The sequence below is a fragment of the Oenanthe melanoleuca genome, chromosome 11 (genome assembly GCF_029582105.1).
Source record: "Oenanthe melanoleuca isolate GR-GAL-2019-014 chromosome 11, OMel1.0, whole genome shotgun sequence".
NCBI classification, from domain to species: domain Eukaryota; kingdom Metazoa; phylum Chordata; class Aves; order Passeriformes; family Muscicapidae; genus Oenanthe; species Oenanthe melanoleuca.
Window position 1 is genome coordinate 7,703,008 of NC_079345.1, and position 25,009 is coordinate 7,728,016.

The 25,009-nt window shown below is 43.6% G+C and overlaps 1 protein-coding gene across 2 annotated transcripts; it reads right to left on the reverse strand.

The window, feature by feature from the left end:
• Positions 1–1,192: 1,192 nt before the first annotated feature.
• Positions 1,193–24,318, reverse strand: RFWD3 (ring finger and WD repeat domain 3). Of its 2 annotated transcripts, XM_056500872.1 has the most exons (13): positions 24,260–24,318; positions 22,080–22,458; positions 20,411–20,649; positions 18,618–18,715; positions 18,325–18,522; positions 16,060–16,151; positions 13,815–13,929; positions 8,881–9,109; positions 7,567–7,717; positions 5,227–5,403; positions 4,396–4,610; positions 3,948–4,165; positions 1,193–3,303 (listed from the first exon to the last, which is right to left on the reverse strand). In XM_056500872.1, exons 2-13 carry the CDS (start codon positions 22,454–22,456, stop codon positions 3,160–3,162), a joined length of 2,253 nt encoding a protein of 750 aa, XP_056356847.1. In that variant the 5' UTR covers positions 22,457–22,458; positions 24,260–24,318; the 3' UTR covers positions 1,193–3,159. The 2 variants fall into 2 exon arrangements, with proteins under 2 accessions (XP_056356847.1, XP_056356846.1); XM_056500871.1 differs by lacking the exon at positions 24,260–24,318 and having other exon boundaries at positions 22,080–24,249.
• Positions 24,319–25,009: the final 691 nt, after the last annotated feature.

The window sequence follows — 25,009 nt, forward strand, 5'->3', positions numbered from 1 at the left end:
ATAATCCAATTTCATTTGGGACACAAAGTACGTGCTTTCTTGCCCTCCAGCAAGCAGCGGGTACAGCCAGAACAGAGCAGAGCATTGGCCATCCTGCCTGGTGTGCACACACACACACACCAAGCTGTGCTCTTTTCTTGGCTCATGCTTTGCAGATGACCTTTTCTCATCTGCAACATTTTTGATTATTTGTCAAAATCTCACCAGAGTCCCTTCAAGAGCTAAAGCACCAGGGTAGGTGCCACGGCAGCAAAGTTCCTTGATGGGGAAGCTTGGAGCTGGCTGCTTCCTCACCCCATGGATCACCACAGTCTAACACCAGATCATCCCTGTTGAAGGGAGATGTGGAGGACAGCCCTTCTCCAAAAGAACAACTGTCCAACTCCAGCCTCCCCTTCCCCACCAGCCACCCCCCAACACCACACCTCCACAGGGAGCAGCAGGGACTGCATTGCTGCCAACCAAGCAGCCACCATAGCCAGCTCTGGCCAGCACTGCACTGTCCCCCAGGCCTGCTTTTACAGGAACTAAAATTTTAAAAGGTACTGCCCTGCAATAATCTGGAGAAAAATATTTTAAAATGCCCATGCACAGCTAAGAGCAAAGCCCTGTGTGCAGGACTGGCTTTACCTATCACCTCACACCAGATTTACTACAGGAATTGCCAAGGGGCCAGCCTGCACCACGATAACAAAATCTACCCAGAGACAGAGGCAGAAATAGCCACATAGTGGCTTCGTGCCTGAAACACCAGCACAACAGCTCAGCCTCTCATGACAGCTGCCCTGCACAGTGCAGAGATACTGATTTCTTCCATCCTTCCATCCCAAATCTGCCCCTTTGACTCCAGACAAAATGAGCAAATATTTAATTAACACATTTGACCTTTTATCAGCGCTCAATGCTGATGGCTTTCTGCACACCAGTTAGGTGTGCCTTCCTGCAGCCTGCTGCAAACTTGGGAGTAGGACAGTGTTACAAGATTTCCTCACTTTTTTTTTAACATTTTCTGACACTCTAGAAAACTGAGAATGTGAAAGTGTCATCTTCCATTATTTTAATAGTATTTAAGTTTGTATTTCTTATTCCAGTATGGTGGTACAAAGTAGAAAATAAGTGTTATCCAGAAAATCAAAATATTACTTAAAAAATCAAAACCAAAACATTTTAATTCTTTTTCCTATGTATGTTTAAAGCTTTCCAAATTTCTTGTGGTAAGATGGGGGGGGGGGGGTTGGAATTGACAGAACATAAATGATACCTCAAAATAGCTGAGAACAAGAAGCTCATTGTACTAATATGGCAGAGAGCATCCTGCTCCTTCTGGTTTAGCTGTTACCAGAGACCTTCTCACAATATCATTCTACCAACCCTTAGTTCCTGGTCATTGTTAAAATGCCAAAAATTCTCATGTCAGTAAGCTATTTTCATTTAAAAGACATCCCATGTGTATAGCCTGACCTTGATCAACCCTTTTCCTTCCCCTCACCTGGCCGGATCAGGATGGTGCAGTGAGGACTCATTCACTAAATACCTTCATTATTTCAGCCTGAAGTTCAGTGTGACCTGGAAATAATACAAAGCAAGGGAAGGTTCACCTGCATAAAGGAACCCTTGGTAATGTTCATAAGGCATGCAGTGAATGTCACTGAGACCTGTTTTCAAAGTAGAGCAGCACCACTTATATTTGATAATTATAAACACTTTATTTTTACAGTATAAAAATATAGGAACAAAATACAGAAAAATATAAAGTTAAGTTGAGATCGTCTCAGTCCCATTTAAGACAAACAGGATCACATTGTGCAAGCCCCAGACTTCAGCAAATAAAATTATCCTGGCAGCTGAAGTGGTGGCATGCTCAATCTGAATGGGACAGCTGCTGCTCACCATGTCCAGAGGCAGAGGGATAACCTTCTAGCACAGGGAACTTGTCTTGCAGCTTCCAACATCTTTGCAAGTTTGACTTTGTTACACATAAAATGGAACTGAAGGCCCTCTCCTTGATCTGACCTGGAGATGAACGGCCCAGCCCACAGTATTTACAGTAAGGTGCCGGGTGAGCCTGCCCACACATCCCAGGCTGTGGTCCCACCCCACAGGCTCACATCTACACAAACCAGTGGCTGCAGCACTTACACAAACACAACTGGAAGCTCTCTGTGACCAGCTCTGTGGAGCTGTAAACTGTCATTTAAGGAAGACAAAAGGTCAATAAAAATAAGCTGATGAAATCCCTGAGCTTCTACTGGTTCCTCAACACAGAAAAAAAGCCAACTCCCCTACCCCCAAACAACAGAAGCAGCCAGCATTCTTTTCCAATGTACTGGCTGTTTCACTACATTCCTGTCTTTAAGAAAGAACACTGTGCAGCAGCCAACAGCACAAGAATCATCTCCCTCTTCTTCACCTGTACTTCTCCAGTACTATTTTCATTTTCCACAGCCAAACTGTCCAAGTTTGCTTGCAGGTAAAGCAGGAAGGAGAGAAGGGAAAGGCAGCAGAGAATTAAGGAATTACAGTGCAAATTATATGCTCATGGACAAAAAAACACAAAGGAAAAAGATCTCTGTGGATTTTTCAAGCCTGTTCTCTTCATGGCCCCAAAACAGGATCCATCCTTGTTAGGGAATAACTGCCAACTGATCCTAGACCTTCAACAGAATGTAGGGAATGTGCTCCCCACGGCAGTGAACTTGCTTTCACACTATGTATCAGCAATGTTACAAGATGCCTTTTCATCAACCAGTAATCACAGCAGGATTCCACAAGAAAGTGCAGTGGGAGTCTCAGGTCTTCAAGTTCCTCTTATTTTATTCATTTGTAGCAGATATTTGAAAGTCCCTGTGCTGTATTCACAGTGGAAAAAAAAAGTGCAGCAACACACGCTGGAGACACTCCAGGAATTATTGCTGTGCTGAGGCAGTTTGTGGAGTTTGACTAAAAAAAATTGACAAAAGAAGAAATAAGGGCAGGCCTAAAGAGGAATACAGAAGAAGAAGGAATTGCTCTGGGCACCAGCACATCCCAGTTCCTCCCCACTGCAAGAAAGGTGCTGAAATGGATCCTGTCTCTGGTAAGCACCAAGTGCAGGACTGAGTAGTTGTGTAATATTATCAGCAGCATATTTGGACAGTCTATGGCAAGCACAGGGACAACTCAGTGCCACTTGTAGATTTTCACCATCTTCTCTGTCAGGGTGGCCAAAAGGTGGCTTTGGTTCACTTCCAAGGGGCAGATATCCAGCACAGGCAGGTCAGCTGGCAGCTTCTGCAGCAAAGAACCACTTCCAGCATCCCAGAGCTGTGGGAGGGACAGACAAGGTCAAGGACTGCAGGACTCTCTTCTCCTATCCAGAACAGACCTTCCTCTCTCCAGAAAAAGATTTCCTCAATTTATTCATAGGACCCTTTCTCTAGTTCCACATGCTGCTTGATTGTCTTGAACAGACTTACAGCACAATGCCACCCTGACCACCCTCTCTGACCCCACTCATGAGGTCTCGTGTAGCCTGTTGTCCATCTTCTGCATTTGGGCTGCTTTTTCATACAAAGGGCAACGCTTCTCCTCCTCTTCCCCACCACTGCTAAAAAGCCTGCGTCCTTCTCCCACAGTGCATACCACACTAACGATCCCACTGAGTCTGTTACACCACTCAGAGGGGCCCAGCTGTGCCACTGTGCCCAGCCCCTTCCCCTGGGGGACAACAGGGCCTCACTGCCTAGATGCCCTTTGATGGATGGGGACCACAGGCCTTGGATAAGACTGGGAGTCCCATGCTATCAGGAAGTTACAGCTTCCACAGCAGTACAACAGACCAACTAGCACAGGGTAATGTGCATGACAAGACAATTCCCACCAAATCACACTCATGCTTTGACTGATAAGGCTTCTGTCCTAAGAACTGCAATAAACTTCTATACCACACTGAAAGGAACAAGACATACCAGAGCAGAATTGGATGCCTCATCACCAGCACACACAAAGACACTCCCATCATCCTCTGGGCTCTGAAAAATGGCATTTTTGGTCAGCAACTTGCAAGTGGGCCCAGCACTGAAAGTCTGAACCGGGTTAGAAGAACACACCACATCTTCTGAGCCCTCTGTCAGTGGGCTGCAAGTCAGTTCCATCATCACACAACGCACACATGGGTTATTTTTACCTGTGTAGTAGAAATAAAAAGGTCACTTTTGAAAAATGTACTCACAGATAGGCTTTAGCTGTAAGAATACATGCAGCACCAGCCTGCAGCTGCCTCCTTTTGCCCATCCTCTATGTATTTCCTCTATGTGCAGATGCTCATTGCTCTGGTAAGAGCAGGTGGTGTGTTTCTGCTGCTGAGCTGAGCCCAGAGCAGTGAGAAGCAGAGGTCAGAGACACCCCAGTACGTACCAGGCCTATAGGTGGCCAGGCAGTGCCGTGTGTTGATCTCTGTCTGGAGATCGATGCAGCCCCCGGGTTCCAGGGGCAGGTGGTGAGGCCGGTAGGAGTTGCCAGCTTTCTGTTCCCAAAAGCAGGCTCCTTCCAAGGTCCCAGCCAGTATTCCACCATAAGGCAGCGAGGCTGAGGCCATCCGGGGCAGGTAGGACAGCGACACCACGGGGCACCTGGAAGGGCCATTGGCAAGAGTCAGTGCTGTCAGCTGCAGCTCTGCTGGTGTCCTGCTCGCTGCTGCAGAGCTCCAGGTCTGCAACTGCATGGCAAAGAAAGGGCCTAAGCAGGCTGTGAGATGGTCCCTCAAGCAAGGAGTGCCAATGGATGGGTCAAGTACAAATTAAATCCAGCTTAACTACTGAGCCTTATGATTACAGAAGCAACAAACAGCACACATCAGATGAGTGCAAATCAGCGTTTGATTCCCAGACTACAGGAAACAGAAGCATCAGAATTTCACACCTCTTTGTGATTTGTCCATTCAAAATTAAATACTAAACCTAGCTCCAAAAGGAATTCAACTCTCCTGTTTATACTGCACCAGTGGGTCTATTTCTGACCCTTGTATGCCTTAAAAAGAGCACAAGTGCTTGGCACCTGCATAAGTTATATACAAACATCATACAAGCTTATGAAAGACTTCTCACATTTGCGCTAAATGTGAACTTTTGAACAAGAGATTCAAATGATACAATTTAAACTATTGTAATTGCTGTATGATTTATGGAAGAAGCTGTGTTTAATTTGATGTATATTAGTTGAGAGGAATGATAAATCCTTCTGCCATACCTTGACTTCTGAGGGACCAGTTCTTGGACATGAGAATTTGTGTCTCTCAGATCGTATATCATGATAGAGCCATTGACCAATCCAGCATAGACATAGTTTGTATCATCAAGACACCAGCAGCAGCTCCACACAGGACGGCCAGCATTGTATGTCTGCACCACAGTGTTTGTTGCCAAGCTGCAGAAGAAAAGCAAAGTGTTGGCCAGTTGCACAAGTATCTACTGATGAGAAAACAGAACAATTAAAATAAGCTAATCTAGCTTTTTAAAGTCTTCAGAGAAAAGCATCTCTCTTTAGACCAAATTCTCAATTAACTCCTCCTTTACTCCAGACATGAATCTAAAAACCCAAACAGAATAATTCTTTGGATATTGTCAAGTGATTTACAATTCTTCCAGGCCAATGCTTCTTTTTCCAGATTGATCTTTGGAGACTGGGAGAGGAAATCTCACAGCAGGGTCTCAACTGCCTTACTGGCAAGAGAAAGCCAAGTTACTTTTCTGGAAACAATTAGGAGAAGCAACTCTGGTGTAGTCCCATAATACCATATATTCCTGAGATCACAGGGCTCATCTCTTCAGATTACATCTCTCATTAATTATTTCCCCTCTTTTTACACAGGAGGAACAGTATTTATGCCTCAAAAGAATCCAGTTTAAGCAAGAGTGAGACAGCGAGTGGCTAAGTTGAAAGTACATTTGTAGTATTAATTATTCCTGCTACAAATCAAGTTTCTAAAGAAGAAGAGAGTCCACAAAGGGGCACAACCCAGAATAGAAGATGAAGTTGGTATCAGATCAGGACATATTTGCAAAGGGCAGCATTGTCACACATGCATTTGCACACTGAGAACAGCAAGAGACAGAAAACTGCACATATCAAAGTAACTCCAGATATCCTTTGTAACATATGTGCTTCTCCATGGGGGAAGGTGATTACTTTCAGGACTCCAGAGAAACAACTAATTGCTCCTAGGTAAGTGTAAGGGGAACAACTACAAAAATCTAGCTGGGGAAACAGAAGTTTGATATTGGAGCAGTGACTGGGTCAAAACAACAAGATAAAAAAAAAAAAAAAACCAAAACCAAAAACCAAAATAAACTCACAGGGCTATTTTAAACAACTGCAAGACAGAGCAGGAGACATAAAGATATCTTGGATAATTTTTTTGGGGAGGGTGACTATGAAATGAGTAACTAGAAAAGAAAGATAGCCAAAGAAGGAATATTGTTTCAGAGGGAGACTGAAAAAAGCATGAAGATGCTGCTGAAGCAAACACCTAACTCCAAGACATTCTGGAATCAAACCCAAAAGCAAGGGGATCACGGGCTCTCATGCAGCCAACCAGGCAGTGAGAGGCAGATATGAAAGTCTCTGGCTCCTTGCTGCAGTGTCTGCTCACTCTTCAGATTAAACCATGAAAAGAATTATCAGCCTAACCAGTTAGAAATCTGACACCTCGACTTGAGCATCAGAGAGAGTTTTGTTTACTTTTAACTAGTCTAGCAAACATTTCAACATGGTTACAGGACAGAAACTTTCTGTACATTTTTGCTGCAGGATTAAGTTCTCTCTTGCTTCACTTGTGGGGAAGAATTGAGACTAATTAGTCAAACAACAGACACTTATCCTGCCTAACCCAATAATGACAGACAGATTGCACAGAGATATTAATATAACTCAATAAGAATCAATCAGCCAATACAGTTTTGAAGCACTGTAAGATTAAGACTAAAGAGCAGCAGAGCAGCAAAAAAACACACTCATAAGCTGTAAATTCTAACAGGACTGGACACATTTTTCTCTCAGTCTCTGCATAATTAGCTTCCAACCCGCTGCTTTAAGTCTCTGCTAGCTCTAGAGTGCCTCTAGCACATGCTCAACAATGCATTTCATATCCCAAATGAATTCCATGATCTCCAAGAGGTTTAAAATCAGAGAAGCCAACACCAGCAAAGAGAAGGAGGAGCCCAGCCTAACCCTTACTCTGCTTTATGCTGTACCAGTTCCCATGCTTCACATTTCCCTGCAGTAACAGAAAACCAAGTGGACACTAAATGTTGTGTCTATATATTATGTTACTTATTCTCAACACAGTTGGCCAATCTCTGCTGAATTACTTGTTTCCCACAGGAAAATAATCAGAGAGAGGTAGCTCCATGACACCTTTACCTTAAAGATGCAAAAGCATCAATAAATTCTTCCCTCTGTTAGTTCCAAAATGCAGGAAGAATATGCATTTTTCAGAAAGCAGAAGAGCAAGTGCTGCAAGACAGAACAAAATCCAACCCAACCTCTTGCACGCAGCCCAACTCTGCAGGGACAGGCAGCAGGGCTCACCTGGTGAGTTTGAGAGTGCTGTCCAGGGCAGCAGAGAGCAGCAAACCATCTGCTCGAGTGCCAAAAGCCAGGCCCCGAATCTGTTTACTGTGGATGGGAACATACTGACTGCTCTTCAGGTTGGCCAAGCTCATCATCTTAACACCACAACCTGCCACAGAAGAAGGGTAAAGCATGTTATTGTGAAGCAGCGTATGTATAGAACTGGCTGTTCTATGTCAGAACTACAAAGTCTGTATTGAAGCCTCTGGTGGGACGAATATGTAAGTTATTTGCTGTTTGGGGTAAGAACTGCCACAAATCTTCTTTAATTCAAAAGGCAACAAGGTTAAATCCTTAAGGATCCCAGCCAACAAGAGCAAATTCAGTAGCAATGTTACAATTCTTGTTACAAGGCCTGCTGCCCTTTAGCCAGCTTCTTCAAAGACACTCTTGCCCAGATAAAACCACAAAGAGCAGGATTACAGGGCTATTTGAGAGAACAAACATCACAGCAAAGAATGGTTACAGGTGAACTTAACCTATGTGTACAAGAGTCACCACAAAGCCTCTATTCAGAGATTCAGTCCTTGGCTACAAATGCCAGAAAAATGAGACCAGTTAAATGTGGAAAACCACCTTGTTATGCATAGATGAGGCACATTAACCTCAAACTCATTAGCCAAATAAAGTAAGTTTCATCAGTCAGAAAGCATTTTGCAAATAAGCACTCTCAGACTCCTAATACCACATATATTGCACTGAAAAAGTCACTGGCACTGGTCCAGATGTCAGGTCACTGGCCCCTGGACAGAACACTGACACAAAACCAGGGCTGTCCGTGACTTGTGGCTTCCTATTTCCTCATTAAGGAACAGCACTTCAGGCATTCATATTAAAAGGAGTTTGCTTTTGGTTGGGTTTTTCTGTTTTAATCAGCTGCATGTGCATCAATCCACCTACAATTTGAGAAGCAGTGTTTCTCACTTAATTACTGCAAGCTTCTCTGCAGGCCCCACTGCCTGGCCCTTGTTCTTTCAGTAGATCCACCTTTGCAAGGATTACCAGACACACCTTTTACCTTCCCGTGGATGTGGCATTTCAGCAGGAGAGCTGGAGACCCTCTGCTAGGACTCTGCCATAGAATTGACAGGGAAAACAACCTCCTGTGCTAGGCAGAAGCTACCAGTGCAGGGGCCAGAAGAAGTGTGGGGAGCCTTACGAGTATCCTCAGTTTACAAGGCACACGCAAAGGCCAAGCAAAAAAACAGGGACAAAGTAGAAATGACATTAACTTGTACTTCTGAACCCTCAAATGTTGACTTGCTTAATTACCAGGAATAAAAGTAGACTGTGGAGAAGGCTGTGATACCACAAGACAACTCAGTGAGTCACAATACGCCATCACTCTGCAGTTCCCAGCCTGGGACACCAAAAAAACCTTTTCCAAGTGGTACTTGCGCTGGCTTTGGCTGGAGGGGAGGCTGCCTGGGAGGCAGGTTCGGGAGCTGCCAGGCTGCTGTGAAGTGCTCACATTGTACTGGGCCACCAGAGCTTTCAGCTCCTGCAAAGACAAAACCCAAACAGCTTTAATGCATCACCAGCAGTGTAACCTTCTGTGCTCACTGCTTCAGGTGCTCCAGCTGTACTTGTTCTCAGATAAAAGAGGGAAATACAGTCCCATTTCCATGCTATTTCTGAAGTGCTACAATTCAAAGTCCATGGCCTATGACAATGAGCAACATAAGCATTCAAATGCTGTATAAATACTGGCAGAATGAACTCAAAGTCTTTATTGTATGTATTACACCCTGTGAAAAAGAGGACTCTTGGGTAACACATAAAAGCCAGTAACAATTATTACCAGATCAATGCTGTTTAGAAGAGAATGAACTGCCAAGTATTATGTGCCCCTAAACCACAAGAGAAAGTCAATTAAAACCATTTTCCAGAATTTCCAGAATACCCCATAAAAAATAAAAGCCCAAGATTCAACATAAAGGGCATTGCAGGAAACAAGTCAGTCTATTTAATGACGATGATCCTGTTCTTGTAAACCCTGTACAGCAAATTCCAGGAATGACACAAGTCTCAAGAGCTCCATCCCTGTCTTCTACCACCTCCTCCCCTCTTTTCCTCCACCTCAGTTGATGAATACTCAAGGATACTCAGCAAAGGCATGGCCAAGAACAGCTTTTGTGAGACACAAGGTATTCCTTGAATTCCTTTCTCTGTTGAGATCATCAGGGGTGAGGTGGGAATGAAGGTAGTGGCATCAGCATATTGTGAGCCAACTATAAGTGTCTCTTCCCAAAAAGCATTTTTACCATCCTGTAATCCAAGGTCAAAACCAGACAATACAGAATCTCAGGGATATTTAAGAGGGAAGTATACCAAACAAAAATTGCTACTTGCTTTCTGTTGTCTGAGCAACACAGGTTCTGCTTCAAACACTATGCAATCCTTTAACAATTAAGGGTCACAAGAGTGATATTATGAATATATCAGTAATTGCAAGTCAGCCTCAATACTGAACCAGCCACCACCACTTAACCTGCATTGAAGCAAAGGCAGCAGTTTTCAAAAAGGCAAGACCAAAGTTCAAGCTCTACATTAATTGTTATCAAGACCTATAACTTTTGGAAGCTGCTCAAGAGGAGAGCAGTTCTGATACTTTACAGAGGTCTGATCTCTTTGGCATCAAGCACATTGCAAATGTCCCAAGGGAATAAAAAAATTAAAGAAAGAAAAAAAAAAAAAAAAGGAAAAAAAAAAAAAAAAAAGAAAAAAAAAAAGTAAAGGAAGCTGGAGACTCCAGATGATCCCATTAGAGCAAGAAAAGACAAAACAACTTGGGCAAGGAAGAAGGGGTGTGAGGGTTGTCAGGATGCTTACAATGAAAGCTGTAGCTTCAGGCTTAGAGTAAGCAGTCATTGAAAACTTAGAAGAAAGTAACTTTTAATAAAAATATAATAAACTCATTATTTTTAAAAGGTGAGGGGGTGAGGCCATGACCACTGGGGATCAGAAGAGATTAAAATTATCTGTTGCTCTGTGTACCTTACAAAAGTCTCCTTGTCACCTGCACTCAACATTCAACTTTCACATAAGTTATTAAAAAGGAAACCAGGCAATTAAAATCACTAGGACTATTAGTACAATGTTTACATTTAAACACAATGGACAAACCCAGCAGAACCAGGAAGTCTTACTGGAGGCACATTAGCAAGGTGATTAAAAACTGTTGTGCTGCAGACAAATTCCACTAATTGTGCTCAAAAGAACATTCTTCTGTTCATTATGTAAAAGCCTATACTTTCCTTTAAGATGCTTTGCAGAGTTTTCCTGATACCTGGTGTCAGCTAAAGGCCTTGAGAGCAAACTCCTCTCTCTGCACATGCTATGACTGTCTCTAGATTTCAGCTCGCCTTTGCAGTCATGAATGAACAGAGTCACACCAGGGGGAAAGAATGGGCTATATAGCAGAAGTCTTCCTGAGGAGCATGCAGGGGAAGGAGGTGCAGAAGAGCACAATGAATTGGAAAGGAAAACCAGCTACAGTAAATTCAGAACAGTTTTGAGTTATTAGGTTACAGTTCTAATAGCTGATATGAAGCTTTCAAGACAAAGGCAGGTATCAATGACTTTCACTCTGGCTGTTTCCCTCAGTGCTCTCAGAGAAGCCACACCTGCCACCTTGCACTGCACAGCCCCAGCCCTGCCTTTAAAAGAAACACAGGACAGGACAACCTCAAGCTGTGGTGCAGCATTGAAGACATTCCACCCTCCACCTCCCTTTAGGGTTCGGGTTCAAATTCAGTCTAAAGCACATGGAGCATTTCTAACTGGCTTCTCTATAAACAGCAGCCATGAAATATCAGCTTTCACTTCCCCAGATATCAACTGGAGGTGAACACAGAGATTGCAAAGATGAACATTTTTTATTAAACAAAACAATTAGCCTAATTTTTTTTTTTCTAGAGGTATTGGATATACAAGTTTTTATTGATATTTTGCCATTCAGGTTTTTTTGGATGCTCTGAAAATCCTACTTTAAAATAGCTTTTCCATTACATCAAGTAATCAGTTCATATTGAACTGATCTCTGCAAGAGTAACAATTACATTTGCTTTCTTCTCCACAGCAGCATGCAGTCTCCTGTAATTTCCCTGCCAGTCCTCCTTTTCCTGCTCCATGCCCAAACAGAGCTCTTGCTTCCCATGTGCAAAAATCAGATCTCCTATCCCAGCTGATCAGTGAAATTAGTACCAGAAAGCAGTGATGGTTTGCTTATCATTAGCTACTTTTACTGAAAATGCTGGCAGATTCAAGAGGAGTACTGCAGTAGCTCACATCTCATTCCCAAGTTCTTTCTGCTCCCAAATGAAAAACATTAGGTAAAAGTAAGGTGTCAGCAGCATTGGTTCCAAAACACAAGCCTGAACCTCCATGTGGGCAGGACACAGCTTAGCACAGCCCCTGCTCCTGAGGGCTTTCTTTCAGAGCTCTCCTCATCTTCCAGTACTTTTTCTCATGTATTTTCATATAGTTAAAGACTTAAAAACCATCTATTTCCTAATCTCAATAACATTACATACTTCAATAACAAAGTACAATGAACAAGACTGTTAATAGGTAAGAGCACAGGAAAATGCATAAAAACCTAAAAAAAGGTCACAACTAGTGCCATGACAGCTGCTGGGCACAGCATAAGAGCATTAGCAACAAAAAACCCTGAACAACCCAACCCTACAATGCAATCACCCAACCAGGGCTGGGCTAGAAACCTCCCAACCTAAATACTTCTATGCAAGTGGTTGCTTTACTATATGACTTCTCATAAAACAAGGAGCTCATTAAGCATCTGCTCAAAACATAATCAATCAAGTTAAAGATTTATTGCAGACTTCCTGCTGACTTTTTTTGCTCCCCAGTATATTGTTTTACTTTCCATTCATTCATTGTATAAACAAGCACCTAAAAATTGCTCCAGCATTTGCATTAACCACTACAGGACAATGATGAATGCAGTATAAATACTGAAACAGAGCTTAAAGAACACAGGGTACTTAATCTCTATAACATGTGACTTCAATTCAGTTAGACTGGATACTCCATCATTTAACACCAAATGAATTGCAGGAAAACATTATGAACCTGCAATTTTATCTTATTTGCACTTTTCTTAAGCCAAAGTTTGAAGTGAACCAATTTTCTTATTAGTGATGATAAGCATATGGCTTCATGCAGGAATTTAGGGAATTTATAAAGCCTTATCTTACATCACACAGGAAGACTTCAGCAAGAAGGATGTTGTTTAATGTACAAATATGAATAGTCAAGGCTATAAAAAAAATCCAGGAAGAAAGAAATGCCTGAAATTAAGCAGGCTGCTAGACAATGAGAGGACATCATCTGCCTCATTCAACAAAAGGTAGCAAACTGGCAATGAAACAGGCTCTTGGAAAACATAGCACTGGTGGAATATGCCAACTAATTCACAGTTGGAAGCACCGCAGAGTCCATAATTTATAGGAATCCTGCAAAGTAGGAATAGGAATCCATCCAGCTGGGATGGGTTACAAAATATCTCAGTATTGCATAAACCAGAAGGAAGCAGTTATTTAACAACCCATCACTTATACTCAGTAATTTGTGTACTAAGAGGAGCCTCTCAGGAGCTGCTCAGTCCGTGTACAGCCTTGACTGTTGACAGGCCAGGTCCTAGGGTACCAGAAGGTGTGAAACTGGAATGTTGACTAACCTTCAAAAAAACCCAAACCCCTAGCGGTTTTTTTTATTTTCTTTTGATTTTGCAAGTGGCCATGCCTCTTCACAAACTGCTTCACAAAGGTTCTTGACTAACTAGTGATAATAGATTGTATTACAGGTTTTCTACAGAGATTTCCAAAGCTTATTTTGATGCAACTACAAGAAAGATGAGGAGACTAAGTCTGGTTCTTTATTACCATGCCTTTCCAGGCATCACAAAAGCTAGGGATCATGCAACATCAGCAGCCAAACAACTTACTGCTGGTCTGCCAGTTCAATTAAGTCTTAAAAGCACAAGAAAATGTCAGTGTTTTTGTAGCATACATGAATATTCCAGCACAGGATGTCTTTACTGATTTGGGATGATTCACCAATTGAGTTTACTAAATCTTGCTGATTACTAAAACTGGAATCCTGTCTTCTCACCTCTAAGGGAACACGGAAAAGACAGGCTGAAGAGAAAGAAATGCTCTGTGTATCTGTAGCATGAGACTCACCTGAACCTGCTTGCGGAGTTTGCTGCATTCATCTGTCAGAACCTGGAGCTGGAGACGGCTCTGTGCAGATTCCAGCTCTGCCTGTCTCCGCAACATTTGCTCCTTTTCTAAAGAACTGGAGAAAGGAGAGGAAAGCAATCTTTAGGACTAGGTATTATCTAGGATATTCTTCTGGGCTGTCAATTCCCATCCTCTGACTTCATCCCACCTTAAGTCCTGTTTTCAGGCAAATCCACAAGTAACAGAAAACCTGTACTGCACTAACCCAATACATTCACCTTGAGATATTCAGTTATGCAATTGTTCTGAATGACTCACTTCAAGTATTGTTCCAACAGCCCTTCTCCTCACCCTCTCCAAAAGGACTAATTTAACAGAGGAAAGTGAAAGAGAAATCAATTTTCTTTCCCCTACAGAAACACTTAAGCAAATCCTATACCATCATGTCCATGTAATACACCGTGTCAGTAACACAGCACATCACAGCATAACTATATAACAACAAGATCTTCATGCTTGTCTCTCCTACCACTAGCTAATCTTGTATTTTAAGAAAATGTATCTGTACCAGAAAAAAATGATACAGATAAATTCTCTGTGAATGCCCATACAGAAGACCACTTACTACCTCACCTTGAGCCAAAAAGTGCATACACACCATATAGCAGCAGCACTTTTGATAAGTTACTTGAATTTTTTCTCTTTCATACAGGCTTACATGAAGAAATAGCTAAAGTGAGGAAAGAAACACCAACACTCCTTAAAATTAGCTGTACACGTGGTCTATGTTGCCCACTGCATTCTGTACATCAAAAGCTGCAATATTCCAGTTATTTCTGTCATTCATGTACAGGAAGCTCTTGCCTCAGTATTTTGCACAGACCTAGCCTTGCATGTTCCAAAGCACAGAATTTTGTCATTTCCTTATAGCTTTTTCATGTGATTTTTTTTCCTGCAGAAGAAACAGGTGAAATGCCTATTTAACCATCACAAACATATTCTTCATATCAGTACCCAAAGCCTGAATGCTGGTGGATTTTTCTGAATGTGAGAAACAAACCCCATGATCTTATACCTAAGTAGTCTTAAGACTACGTGCAAACAATACTAATGCAGTCACACACACATCTGTGCTCCGCTCAGGGCTGTGTGCCACAAGGCAGTCACTGCCAGCAGCTCCATGGACCCACAGGCAGTCACTGCTCTCTGCCTTACAACAGAAACATGAGGCAGAGGAGGGGCACAGCATGTGGGGAACAGCTACAGTGAGGTTCTGAGACACAAACATAAGTCAGACAACTACCCCTTCATGAGAGATAACAAGATTTACACACCCAAATGTCTTCCGTGCTTTTGAAAAAAATATTATACATAATTTATTTTTCTGTGTTAATCCAGTAAAAGAAGCATGACCCTTCTAAAGGTACACTTCAAACACCCTCAGGCTGTGGCAATCTGGAAAGAAGAGAGATTCTTCCCTTCCTGACTGTTACTCCTCAATCACTTCTGATCTATAATTATCAGGATAGTGAGGTTTCTGTTGAAAGACTGCCTTGAAAGAACAGTGGTATAGTTGTAGACATGTGAAGAAACCCCAATTAAATTCTATTCAACACAAGATATCTGAGAAGAACTCAGATATCTGGAGCCTTTTCATTTCAGAATAGCGTCTGTGACAGCATCTTACTGAAAAGAAAGAGTCCCCATTTTCATACCTGCTTTTTCCTTTTTCAATACAAAGTCTACATTTAAGTTGGAAAGGGAAGTGGGAGTCACAGTAATGCTTGCTGACCTTTTGCAAGTAAAGCTACATGAAGAGTTTGACAAAGCAAGATGGAAAGTGATTCATATGAGGTATTACTCTGTTTAATGCATGCAAAAAAGATGGCAGAAAAGGTCAGCTATTCACCCTCCTTGCATTCCTAACTATGCCTTGCTTTTCCCATCTAATGATGAATTAGCAATATAAAGCTTGTTGGCATCAGCTTTGCATGTTCTCCCATGACAGCATTTCAGGATATAGCACAAGATAGCTTTTGCTGTTTCAGTGCCACAAAATGCAAACTCAAGAATTCTGTTCCAAAAGAAAATTAAGATGAGCAACACAGCAAGGCCTTGGTTTTTGGTTCTGATAAACCCCAAGGGAATGCACAAATTGCTTTAGACAATACAGGAAATGAAAGCATGAAGTAGAAGCCAGAGTGCAGCTTTCAGGAGCAGGTGTCTTTACGTGGAGACTCTTTACCTCCTCATGCGCTCCTGCTCACTGGTGTCCAGCGCCTTCAACGTGCGCGCGTACAGGATCACGATGTCAGAGCGCTTGGCCTTCTTATTGCACTGAAACCAAACACAGGCTCAGCTCATCCACAGGAATTTAACTAGCCAAACTGTGCATCCCTATGTGTCCCCAGGTACTGTTTTATTTAGCTCTGAAAGAAGGGGCTGTCTATGGAAAACAATGCCACAAACACAAGCATGTTTGCAAGATGTTCCCTTGTACAGACACCAGAGTGCTAACCAGAGCTACAACAAAAGCTGCTTATCCTACTGCATCTTTAATAATCCATCTCCTTGCTTCCCATTAAATGTATTTTGCTAATGCACCAGCAAGGCAGCATGGTCAGGTAACTTCCAGGGACAAAAAAAACCCAAATCAGACAAAGAAATGAAAACAAGAAGATTTAGAACAAAACACCAGCCCAACCTCAGGTCTGAAAACACCAAGACTTGCTGCTTGGCCAACAGACAAGGATTTCGGAACCCCTGAGTATACTCCCAACTCTTATTTCTGTATTATATTCATTTAATCAAATTCTACAGGCTCAAATCTATAAAAGTGTTCCAGTGTTGTATGAAACATTGACATGTCACTGACTCCAGTGACACACACAGAGTCAGATACTTCAATAATTTTGTGCATCTAGCTGCAACCATTTAGTACCTTACATTCACCTTAAAAAGAGGGCAAGTTCAAACTTCAAGATGCCATAATTTCTTCCAAGTTTATTGTTTTGCAAATTTGTTTGTTGATAAGAGGCAGTGAATACTCAGATCGAGTAACCTCTGCTGAGAATTAACTTACAGTGTGTGCTTCAACTGCAGATTTCTCTTACTGAGCAGCACGAAGATATCACAAGCAACAGTCTCAGAGCAGACAACCTCCCTCCCTCTGTAAAAACTGCCTTGCCGAGCAGCAAACAGCCAAGACAGTTTTCCTGGCAGCCAGCAGCTGCCACTGGCAGGATCAGGAGTGCTGGAATTTCACAGTAACTTGCACTCAAGCCACTTAGTACACAGACCATGCACAGCAACTCTGGGCTATTCAACCAGAGAACGCCCAGTTGCAAAGGACAGCGACAGAAAATGAAGGAAAGATGATTTAGCTTCAAAGTTATTTCCAGAGTAAGTTCTCCCAGGAACTTTTTTGTATTTGTATCATTGGAAGAGAAAGCGGGAACAAGCAACTCTTGAAATGTTAGTGCTCAAGAAGAAAGCAGTCACAAAATTCCAAAGTGTAAATATGCCAGGCAGGTTTCTCAGAATTCTGTCTGGGCCTAAAGTGGGGGAAGAAAAGCTTACACAGAATTGACAGGGATAAGGAAAATCAACTTTGGACCTTTGCTATGGCAACAGGGATTCTTTAGGTTTAGTCACAGCACATGTCAAGAGAACATGTTTGGTGTTGAGAAGAGGGAATCCTGCGAAGTCAAGCAAGAATACAGAAGCTCTCAAAATGACAAAGCCAAAGAAACCCATGGCTTCCAGCCACCAACTTGGAAAGCAGCAGAACTGAATCCTATTTACAAGGTACTCATTGACCTATTTTTTATCAACATTCCTTCATGGAAAAAAGGGAATAAGGAATGGAAACACATCACAGAGAAGTGTAGATCTCATTGAAGGAGATCAGTATTAACTATGGAAAGAAAACCTTCAAAAGCTGATTTACCACTTGCAAAGGGACATTAAAACTGGCTCTCAGTTTGCTCTCTGCCAGCTTCCTAAACAACCTGATTCTCTACAAAAACAGGAGCAGTTCAAAACAGAAGATTAATCAACTGAAAACTGAACTAGATGATATCTAGGGTACTTTCTAACCCTAGCCATTCTGTGGTTACAAAACAGCTCTCAGACAGATTTCTTGTCCAATGACACAGTCTTTAAGCTTAATTAATTGCTTCAAGGAATCTGTCTGCTATATTCCATTCCAGGTGGCTCTCTCCAGGACCAGAGTGGGGCATTCTGAAACCATTTCCAAGTGTAGCACTTGAACTCTTAAACTTTTGCATCTGCTACTCAAAAATGCTCTATTCAGGGAGAATATCCAAGTTATAACTCATCCTTTAAAATACTTCTAGTTGCTACTGCCTAATAACATCAAAATAAAGCTGACAGCAGCTTCACGCAGCAACCAGCTGTAACACTTACAGTGATCACATCTGAGGCACAAGTTAGGAACACATAGTAAGTGCCTTAAGTGCTTTCCAGACCACATAAATACCCATTTTACCTGAGGGCACTTCCCTGCCTGTCCCTTGAGCCACCTCTCAATGCAGGTGTAGCCAAAGAGGTGTCCACAGCGCAGTGCAGACAGACGGTGGTCCCCAGCATTGGTCCACTGCTCAAAGCAGATTGCACAGGTATCTCCTTCCTCCTCATCCAGAGATGCAGCAGGAATAGATGGCTCCAGTTTCTTTTGTGGAGTTGTCTAGGATAAAAAATTTAAAAAGCAACACAACTGTTTTAGAAAATGTAGCACTGATCATATATAATGTTTCCAAAAGCTCTGTAAGATCACCTTACTTGCTTCTGCTGGACTTCAGCTTCATCTTCATGACTTTCATGTTCTGCAGAAGCTTGAGACAAAGCTTGAGGCAGCTCTGCTTGGACCTGACTGGAAACTAAAGAAAATATTGCTTAAATAACCTGATTCAAAATGAGGGTAAAAGGAGTTTTCCTGCTTTGATCTGAAATCTTCAAGGCACAAGTTAAGTAGTGACACAGCACAAGTTACTTACAAAGTTTCAGATAAGTGCCCTGGACACTGCCTGTGTGTAAGGCCTTCTATACATGAAGAGTAGTGCTGAAGAATTTTACATTTTCTTTTATGAAAAGCAACAGAATTTCAGTGAAAAAGGAGAGGTCTTTTAAGGACAGCAATTGCGATCAGAATTCTCTGACCTGCATAAAACAAACAGACTTTGTCTATAGTTAGGTTGATGTAAGGTTATATTCCTGCATCATTATGCCCTCAGAAAGACAGACACCAATATCAGAAGCTGCTTTGCCAAGGGATCTAAGCATGCATATTTCATGTGCCAAGAAAGCATTTCCCGTATGCTGGCTGTCCATTCACTCTGACTTCAGCTGTTTTTCAGCTGGTAATTGTCTGAACTACCAATGTTGCTGTTACTCTCCCTGTGGTTTTGTGGTGGGCCTCTGTCAGCCCATCTGGTGAGGCATGGGCACACTGAATTTCTATGTGAAGACTGCCACCACTAGCAAAGTAAAAAAGGAGCAGAAATCACTGCTTCCCCTCTAGCTCCTGATAAAACAAGAGTTATTAATCACATTTAGTAATCAAGGCAGATATTCTCCATCCAGTGGAATTATCACCTAACCCTGGCTAATGTCAATAAAATTTTCAGCCTCTGTGGTTCTGGGCTGTAAGAGGAGCCACTGGCTTATATAAGCAACGAGGGAATTCCAAAAAATCCAACAGAGAGCATATGTTCACACAATAATATACAGCACTTAACAGCTTGAGCTCCTGTCATGTGTAAAACTAGCCCAGAGCAAGCAGAATGGATCTGTTCAAAAGGCACCTCACAGATGTACACTTTTAAAAAAGGTAATGAGGTGGGCTGGCCAATCAAAACCAAAACTGAGGGCAGAGAGTGAATCATAAGGACATTCCTTAGAGATTGAAGTAAAAAGACATCCTTGTTCTCTGGGCATTAATAACCTTGACTAGCAAGTTAACTATTTGTCACTCTTACATAAACTGTGCGTGTTCGTCATAAACAATGTCACTGAAGTATGTGTCAGCCTGTGAACATGAGCTTAGATAAAGAATTGTGAGACAGAAAGAGATGAGGAAAGAAAAACAAAATGCACCTCCATCTCCTCAGCTAAGTGCCACAAGTTACAGGAATGAAAACTAAATTGAAGCAGATTGAAATCTCAAATAATTTAAAAATACTGAATCAGATGCTTCTCTGAAAGCACTTGCTGATGTCCAAGCTGTGACCTCATGTCTTCAATAGCACTCCTTAATAATACATGAGACTGGAAGCATGGCAAGTAATAATCTCTAAATTTAAGTTACAAATAATCCTGGAAATGTTCAGAATAAGTAGAAGTCTGCAAACAGCAAAAAGACTGTATTTAACATTATGATAGCAATCAGCCATGCTGCTGCTGCTCTTAGGAGCTGCTTGCCAGGAAGCCTTGTGGCAGCAGCCTGCTGCTGTCAGCTGTGGGCACAAAGATCTCTGAGCACCGTCTGTTGAGGAGCTCAAAAGGATTTCCCTGCTGAGTTTTCAAACAGCAAGAAAAGTGTCTGAAATCAGTCTCTACACAGCTCCAGTACCAACCTCCTGAGCTCGCTGCTTGAGGTGTCTCCTGGGCTGATGGTAACTGTGGTGCTGCTGCCTCCACTGCTTCCTCCTCCTCCTCCTCAGAAGTGCTGCTGTCAGAGTCACTCACTTCAATTGTCTCGTCTGGGCGCTGTTCTTGGGTGTCCCTTGCAATACGGGGGAACTCTAGGTGTGGAGCTGGTCCTGCAGATGGCTCTTGGGTCCTACTGAGTTGAAAGTAATGGTCCAATGCTGACCTGAGTCCAGAAAAGCAAGAAACAAAAGCCACAGTCATTTCAGGTAAGCTAAAGACTCATCATGTTTCTCCATGAATGTTTGCAGGAAAATTCCTAGGCTTTGACTGCAGCAGGAAGGTGTCACTGTTATCAAGTCAGGGGCAATCACATAAGATAGCCCACTTTGTGAACAATCAGGAGGATCAGCAACAATTTATTTTGCTCAGTTCAAAGAAAATCTTCTCATTACAACAATGATATTGCCTTCTTATGGGGGAGAATGGGATGAGGGGCTGCAGAGGAGAAAAACAAAGTAGTATCATTCACTAATAAGCCTAAGGAAACTCCAAACCTGTCTCTCCAAGCCTAACTGAGCCCTGGTTCCTGAAGGAACTGGTACTGTGAAATGCACACCACTTGGATCAGAGCCTCATTCCATTGACTTTATGCTTAGTTTTTCTGCTTCCCTTCGTATTTTCTACTGGACCTTCATCCCTCGATAGAAACATCCTCCCCTCTCCCCCTATCAGTTCAGCTATCATCTCAATTATCTTTCAGATTCAAAGGAGTTTCTTGGGTTGCCTTCCAGCCCTTACAACTACAGTGACCTTCACAGGCAATCTGAGGGCAAACAATTCAGTTTTGTTTAATCAACTGAGGGAGGAGAGGAGCTCTTGGTCTCACTGAATTTAAAAGCAATGCTTCAGTTAATTATAATTTCACCCTTGGCACATCCAAAAGCTAGAAGGATGAGACAAAAACCAAATAAACTAGAAACTGGGATTTCCTTCTGACTGAAGAGCATCCCCACTCATCCCCCTTTAATCCCATCACAAATGGTATTAGACAGAGAGTATTTTTTGTCTGAAAGTAAAAAAACCCCAACAAACAAGCAAACAAAACACACCAAAAAACCCCCCACCAAAACCACAACAACAATAACAAAAAAATCCAACCAAAAAAACCCTACAGAAAAATATCAGTTTGTACGTGAAAGTTTCTGCAGCAACTGTCAATAGCAAATGTAATCAGGCAGACCTCAAATCAAAGGAGAAATGCAAATCAGAGCACAAGCTCCACTGAGCTAATTGCTGGCTGGAACTGCCGAGAATCAGCACTGCTGCAGGAATCATGGACTGGAATCTGGCTGCACGGAGGGAACAGCAGCAGGAGAAGCTCTGCAAGCAAAATTCAAAATGCAGAAGGGCTCAGAAGTCAACACCACCCCTGCCAACATATGGAACAGGGGAATTCACTTAACAAGGGCAAAGAACCTTCAAGAAGAGAGCAGAAGTTGCTGAGCTGTTTAAGTGAATTTAAAAGGTGAGGTACCCTGGATTTGGCCCCAGCCACACAGCTGGGCTGGGCTGGGCTCTGTAAGTCAGGAAGTTTTGAACTGATGCTGGACTTGATCAGAGAGCAGTTCAGACCAAATTTCATTTCTGCTTTACCTGGCACTGATGGTCCTCTGGGAACCACCAACTCTCTGCTGCCTGCGAGCTCTCCTCACTTGCGGACGCTGTGTAGGCTGTGGCACAGACTGCTGGTACAGATCTAACGCCTCTTGCAGCCTCTGCAGCCCATCGGGGGCCGTGGCAGGATTCAGCTGCAGGTCAGGCTCTGCAGCTGCTCCCCTTGTGGTACCAGCGCTGGGTGTGACAACAGCATTGTCAGCAGGAAGGGCTGCAGCGCTGCCTCCTCCTTCCCCGAGCACGGGAAGGTGGGAGAGCTCTGTGTGACCAGAGGGCTCCGGGGCAAGCGTCTGGAGAGTCTCCACTGAGTAACTAGCCACGGGCTGGAGATCAACTTCCATCTCTTCTTGAGCCATTTCTGCAAGGAGTTGAAGAAAACTAGTATTTACTTACAAGTGTACCCTACTTGTAACCTGACAGCAGAAAGAACCAGGTAGAGCACTCAGTGACTAAAAAAGCTTTTAGAATTCAAAGTCAAGAGAAAATTTGTCCTTTGCAGCAGAGCTAAACCACAAGTCAATACACATATGTGAGCTGGGAACACTCTCACAGAGCCCTGGGCTCAAAGTCTTTGGCTTGACAGCAACTAAGACCAAAGGCACATTGCAAAATCAAATTAAATAAGCATTTGGATGAGTATGTAAAGTTAATGCTTTCTTGCTGCCATCGTTTACTTGCCAAGTAAATTCATGTGGATCTTGAAGAACAGTTGGAAATATTTGAGAGATTCTCCTGGGTGAGCAGCACTGCACAAGCACCCACAGATACAGCCAGAAACAAGCTCTACGACACAGTCCTTTGCTGCACTGCTCTCAGGAGGTGGACTGACCTGCAAGTTTCTACAAATAAAATTGCCTTATCGTAACATATCACTGTGACCCTTACCCAGAGTGCACTGAATAGCCCCCCAGGTATTTACCAATACCAGGCAAATCCAGAGAGGGCATGACAGCAGAACCCGTGACTGAGACATCATTGGTACCAAGTTATCTGCAGCATCAGCATTTGTGAATCCATATTCAGTCCAAGACTGGATAAAAATGAAATTTGCAGTAAAACTGCAAATATAGTAAGGACGGTTGCCCTTCTGCATCTTTGGCATATGGATTTCAGGTTACCTCCAGGACAGGAGTTCTACCTCAGGGTTTGAAGAAAAACAGATGAGACAACAGTCTGTGCATTATTAATCCTCATGCTGCTGTCAGCCACCAAATTCAGAGCACTTGGGTCACACTGTTCTTATAATACAAAAAAGTTCAAGATTATTTCATTAATTGAATGAACAGATGCACAAAAAACTCACAAGTCCTTTATTAGAAGAGGTGTGCAGATTAAATTCTGCAAGCTGATGGAAATCATTCACATTCTCCAAAAAGTACTTAAGCAATCATAAACTTGAAAAGCCTTGGGAACTGCAGACCTTTAGCACTATTTAGAAGCCCAAAGCACAAACATCAGTTTTAGTGAGCCATGGGCAAGGACACCTCCCACTGGGCCTTATCCAGCCTGGCCTGGAGCACTTCCAGGGTTGGGACACCCCCTAGGGCAATACTTTCCATTGCCTACATTAACTGTGAGATGTATAAAAACGTTATTATTGGCATTTTCACGATTAAATCTTGGAATCTGGCCCAAAGGAGCAGTGCTTCCTCCAGCCAGGCAGCCCCGGGAAGAGCCCGCAGATGGAGGGTCTCCACAAACCTTCCTGGGCCCGAATGGGGAATTCCGAGCGCTTCCAGAGCCCCGAATGAGGGATCCCGAGCTCGGCCGGCACCGCAGCGCTCGCACCGAGGGCTGAAGGCTGAGGCAGCAGCTTCCCCTTGCGGAGAGCACCAGGCCCCGCTCCGCACCGCCCCAGGGGTTCTGCCCCGCCGCTTTAACGCGAAATTAACAGCAACAACAACAATAATAATAATAATAAAATAACACGATCCAAAACAAACACACGCTCTGCCGTCTTTATCGTATATTTTAAATACGACACCAGTCACAAAAAGGGCGCGGGAGAGGGTTATCTCCCCTCCGGTAGCCTCAGGCTACCCCAGCGCTCAGCCGTGCTGCAAAAGTTGGCCTGGGCCGCGGGGGATCGAGCTGTGCCGGGACACCGGCCCGGTCCCAGCCCAGAACAACCCACCCCGGCCCCGCCGCCCCTCGCTCACCTCAGCCGGGCCCAGCCGCCCGCTCGAGCGCCGCGCCGCCCCGCCCCCACCGCCCTATTGGCTGGCTGCGACCTCTCCGCCAGCTGCCATTGGGCGAGTCGGAGCCCCTTCCGCTTTTTCATTGGCCAATCGCTCTGTCCGTCTGCTCAACGGAACTGGGAGTGACAGGGGCGAGAGGCAGGGCGGTAGGGCGTGCTCTGATTGGTCAAAGCGCCCCAGTAAGGGCCGGCTGATTGGGCAACGAGACTTATGACGATTTAGGAGGCGGGGCAAGAGCAGGGCAGCGAGTTTTCATTGGCGGAGACGCCGCGGGGCGAAAAGAGCGGGAAGGCAAGTTCATTCAAACCGGGGGGAGGCGGGAGGGGCGCTGCCATGGCGGCGGGGTGAGCCCGGGGGAACCGGGGGGTAACGGGAGAATGGAGCGAAAGCTGGGGTGGAGGGTCAGGGAAAACCGGGGAGAACCCCGAGGGGAGCCGAGAGGAACAGGAAAGGAACTGGGGGGAACCGGGGCAGCCCAAGGGGAGCTGGAGCTGGCCCCAGGTGAGAGGAATATTGCGTTTGTCTTCAGAAACAAACTGTAGGTTTGCTGGTAAATGAAATTGGATATCGGAAGATGAAAGAAGCAACGGAGGGAAAACTATGAATTCTATAAGAATTAAAAATTAAAAGGAAGGGCTATACATTAGAGGGGAATCTCAGGTGTCAGGCGTTCCGGGAAGTCTGTGCCTCTCAAGTACCTCAGCCCATGGG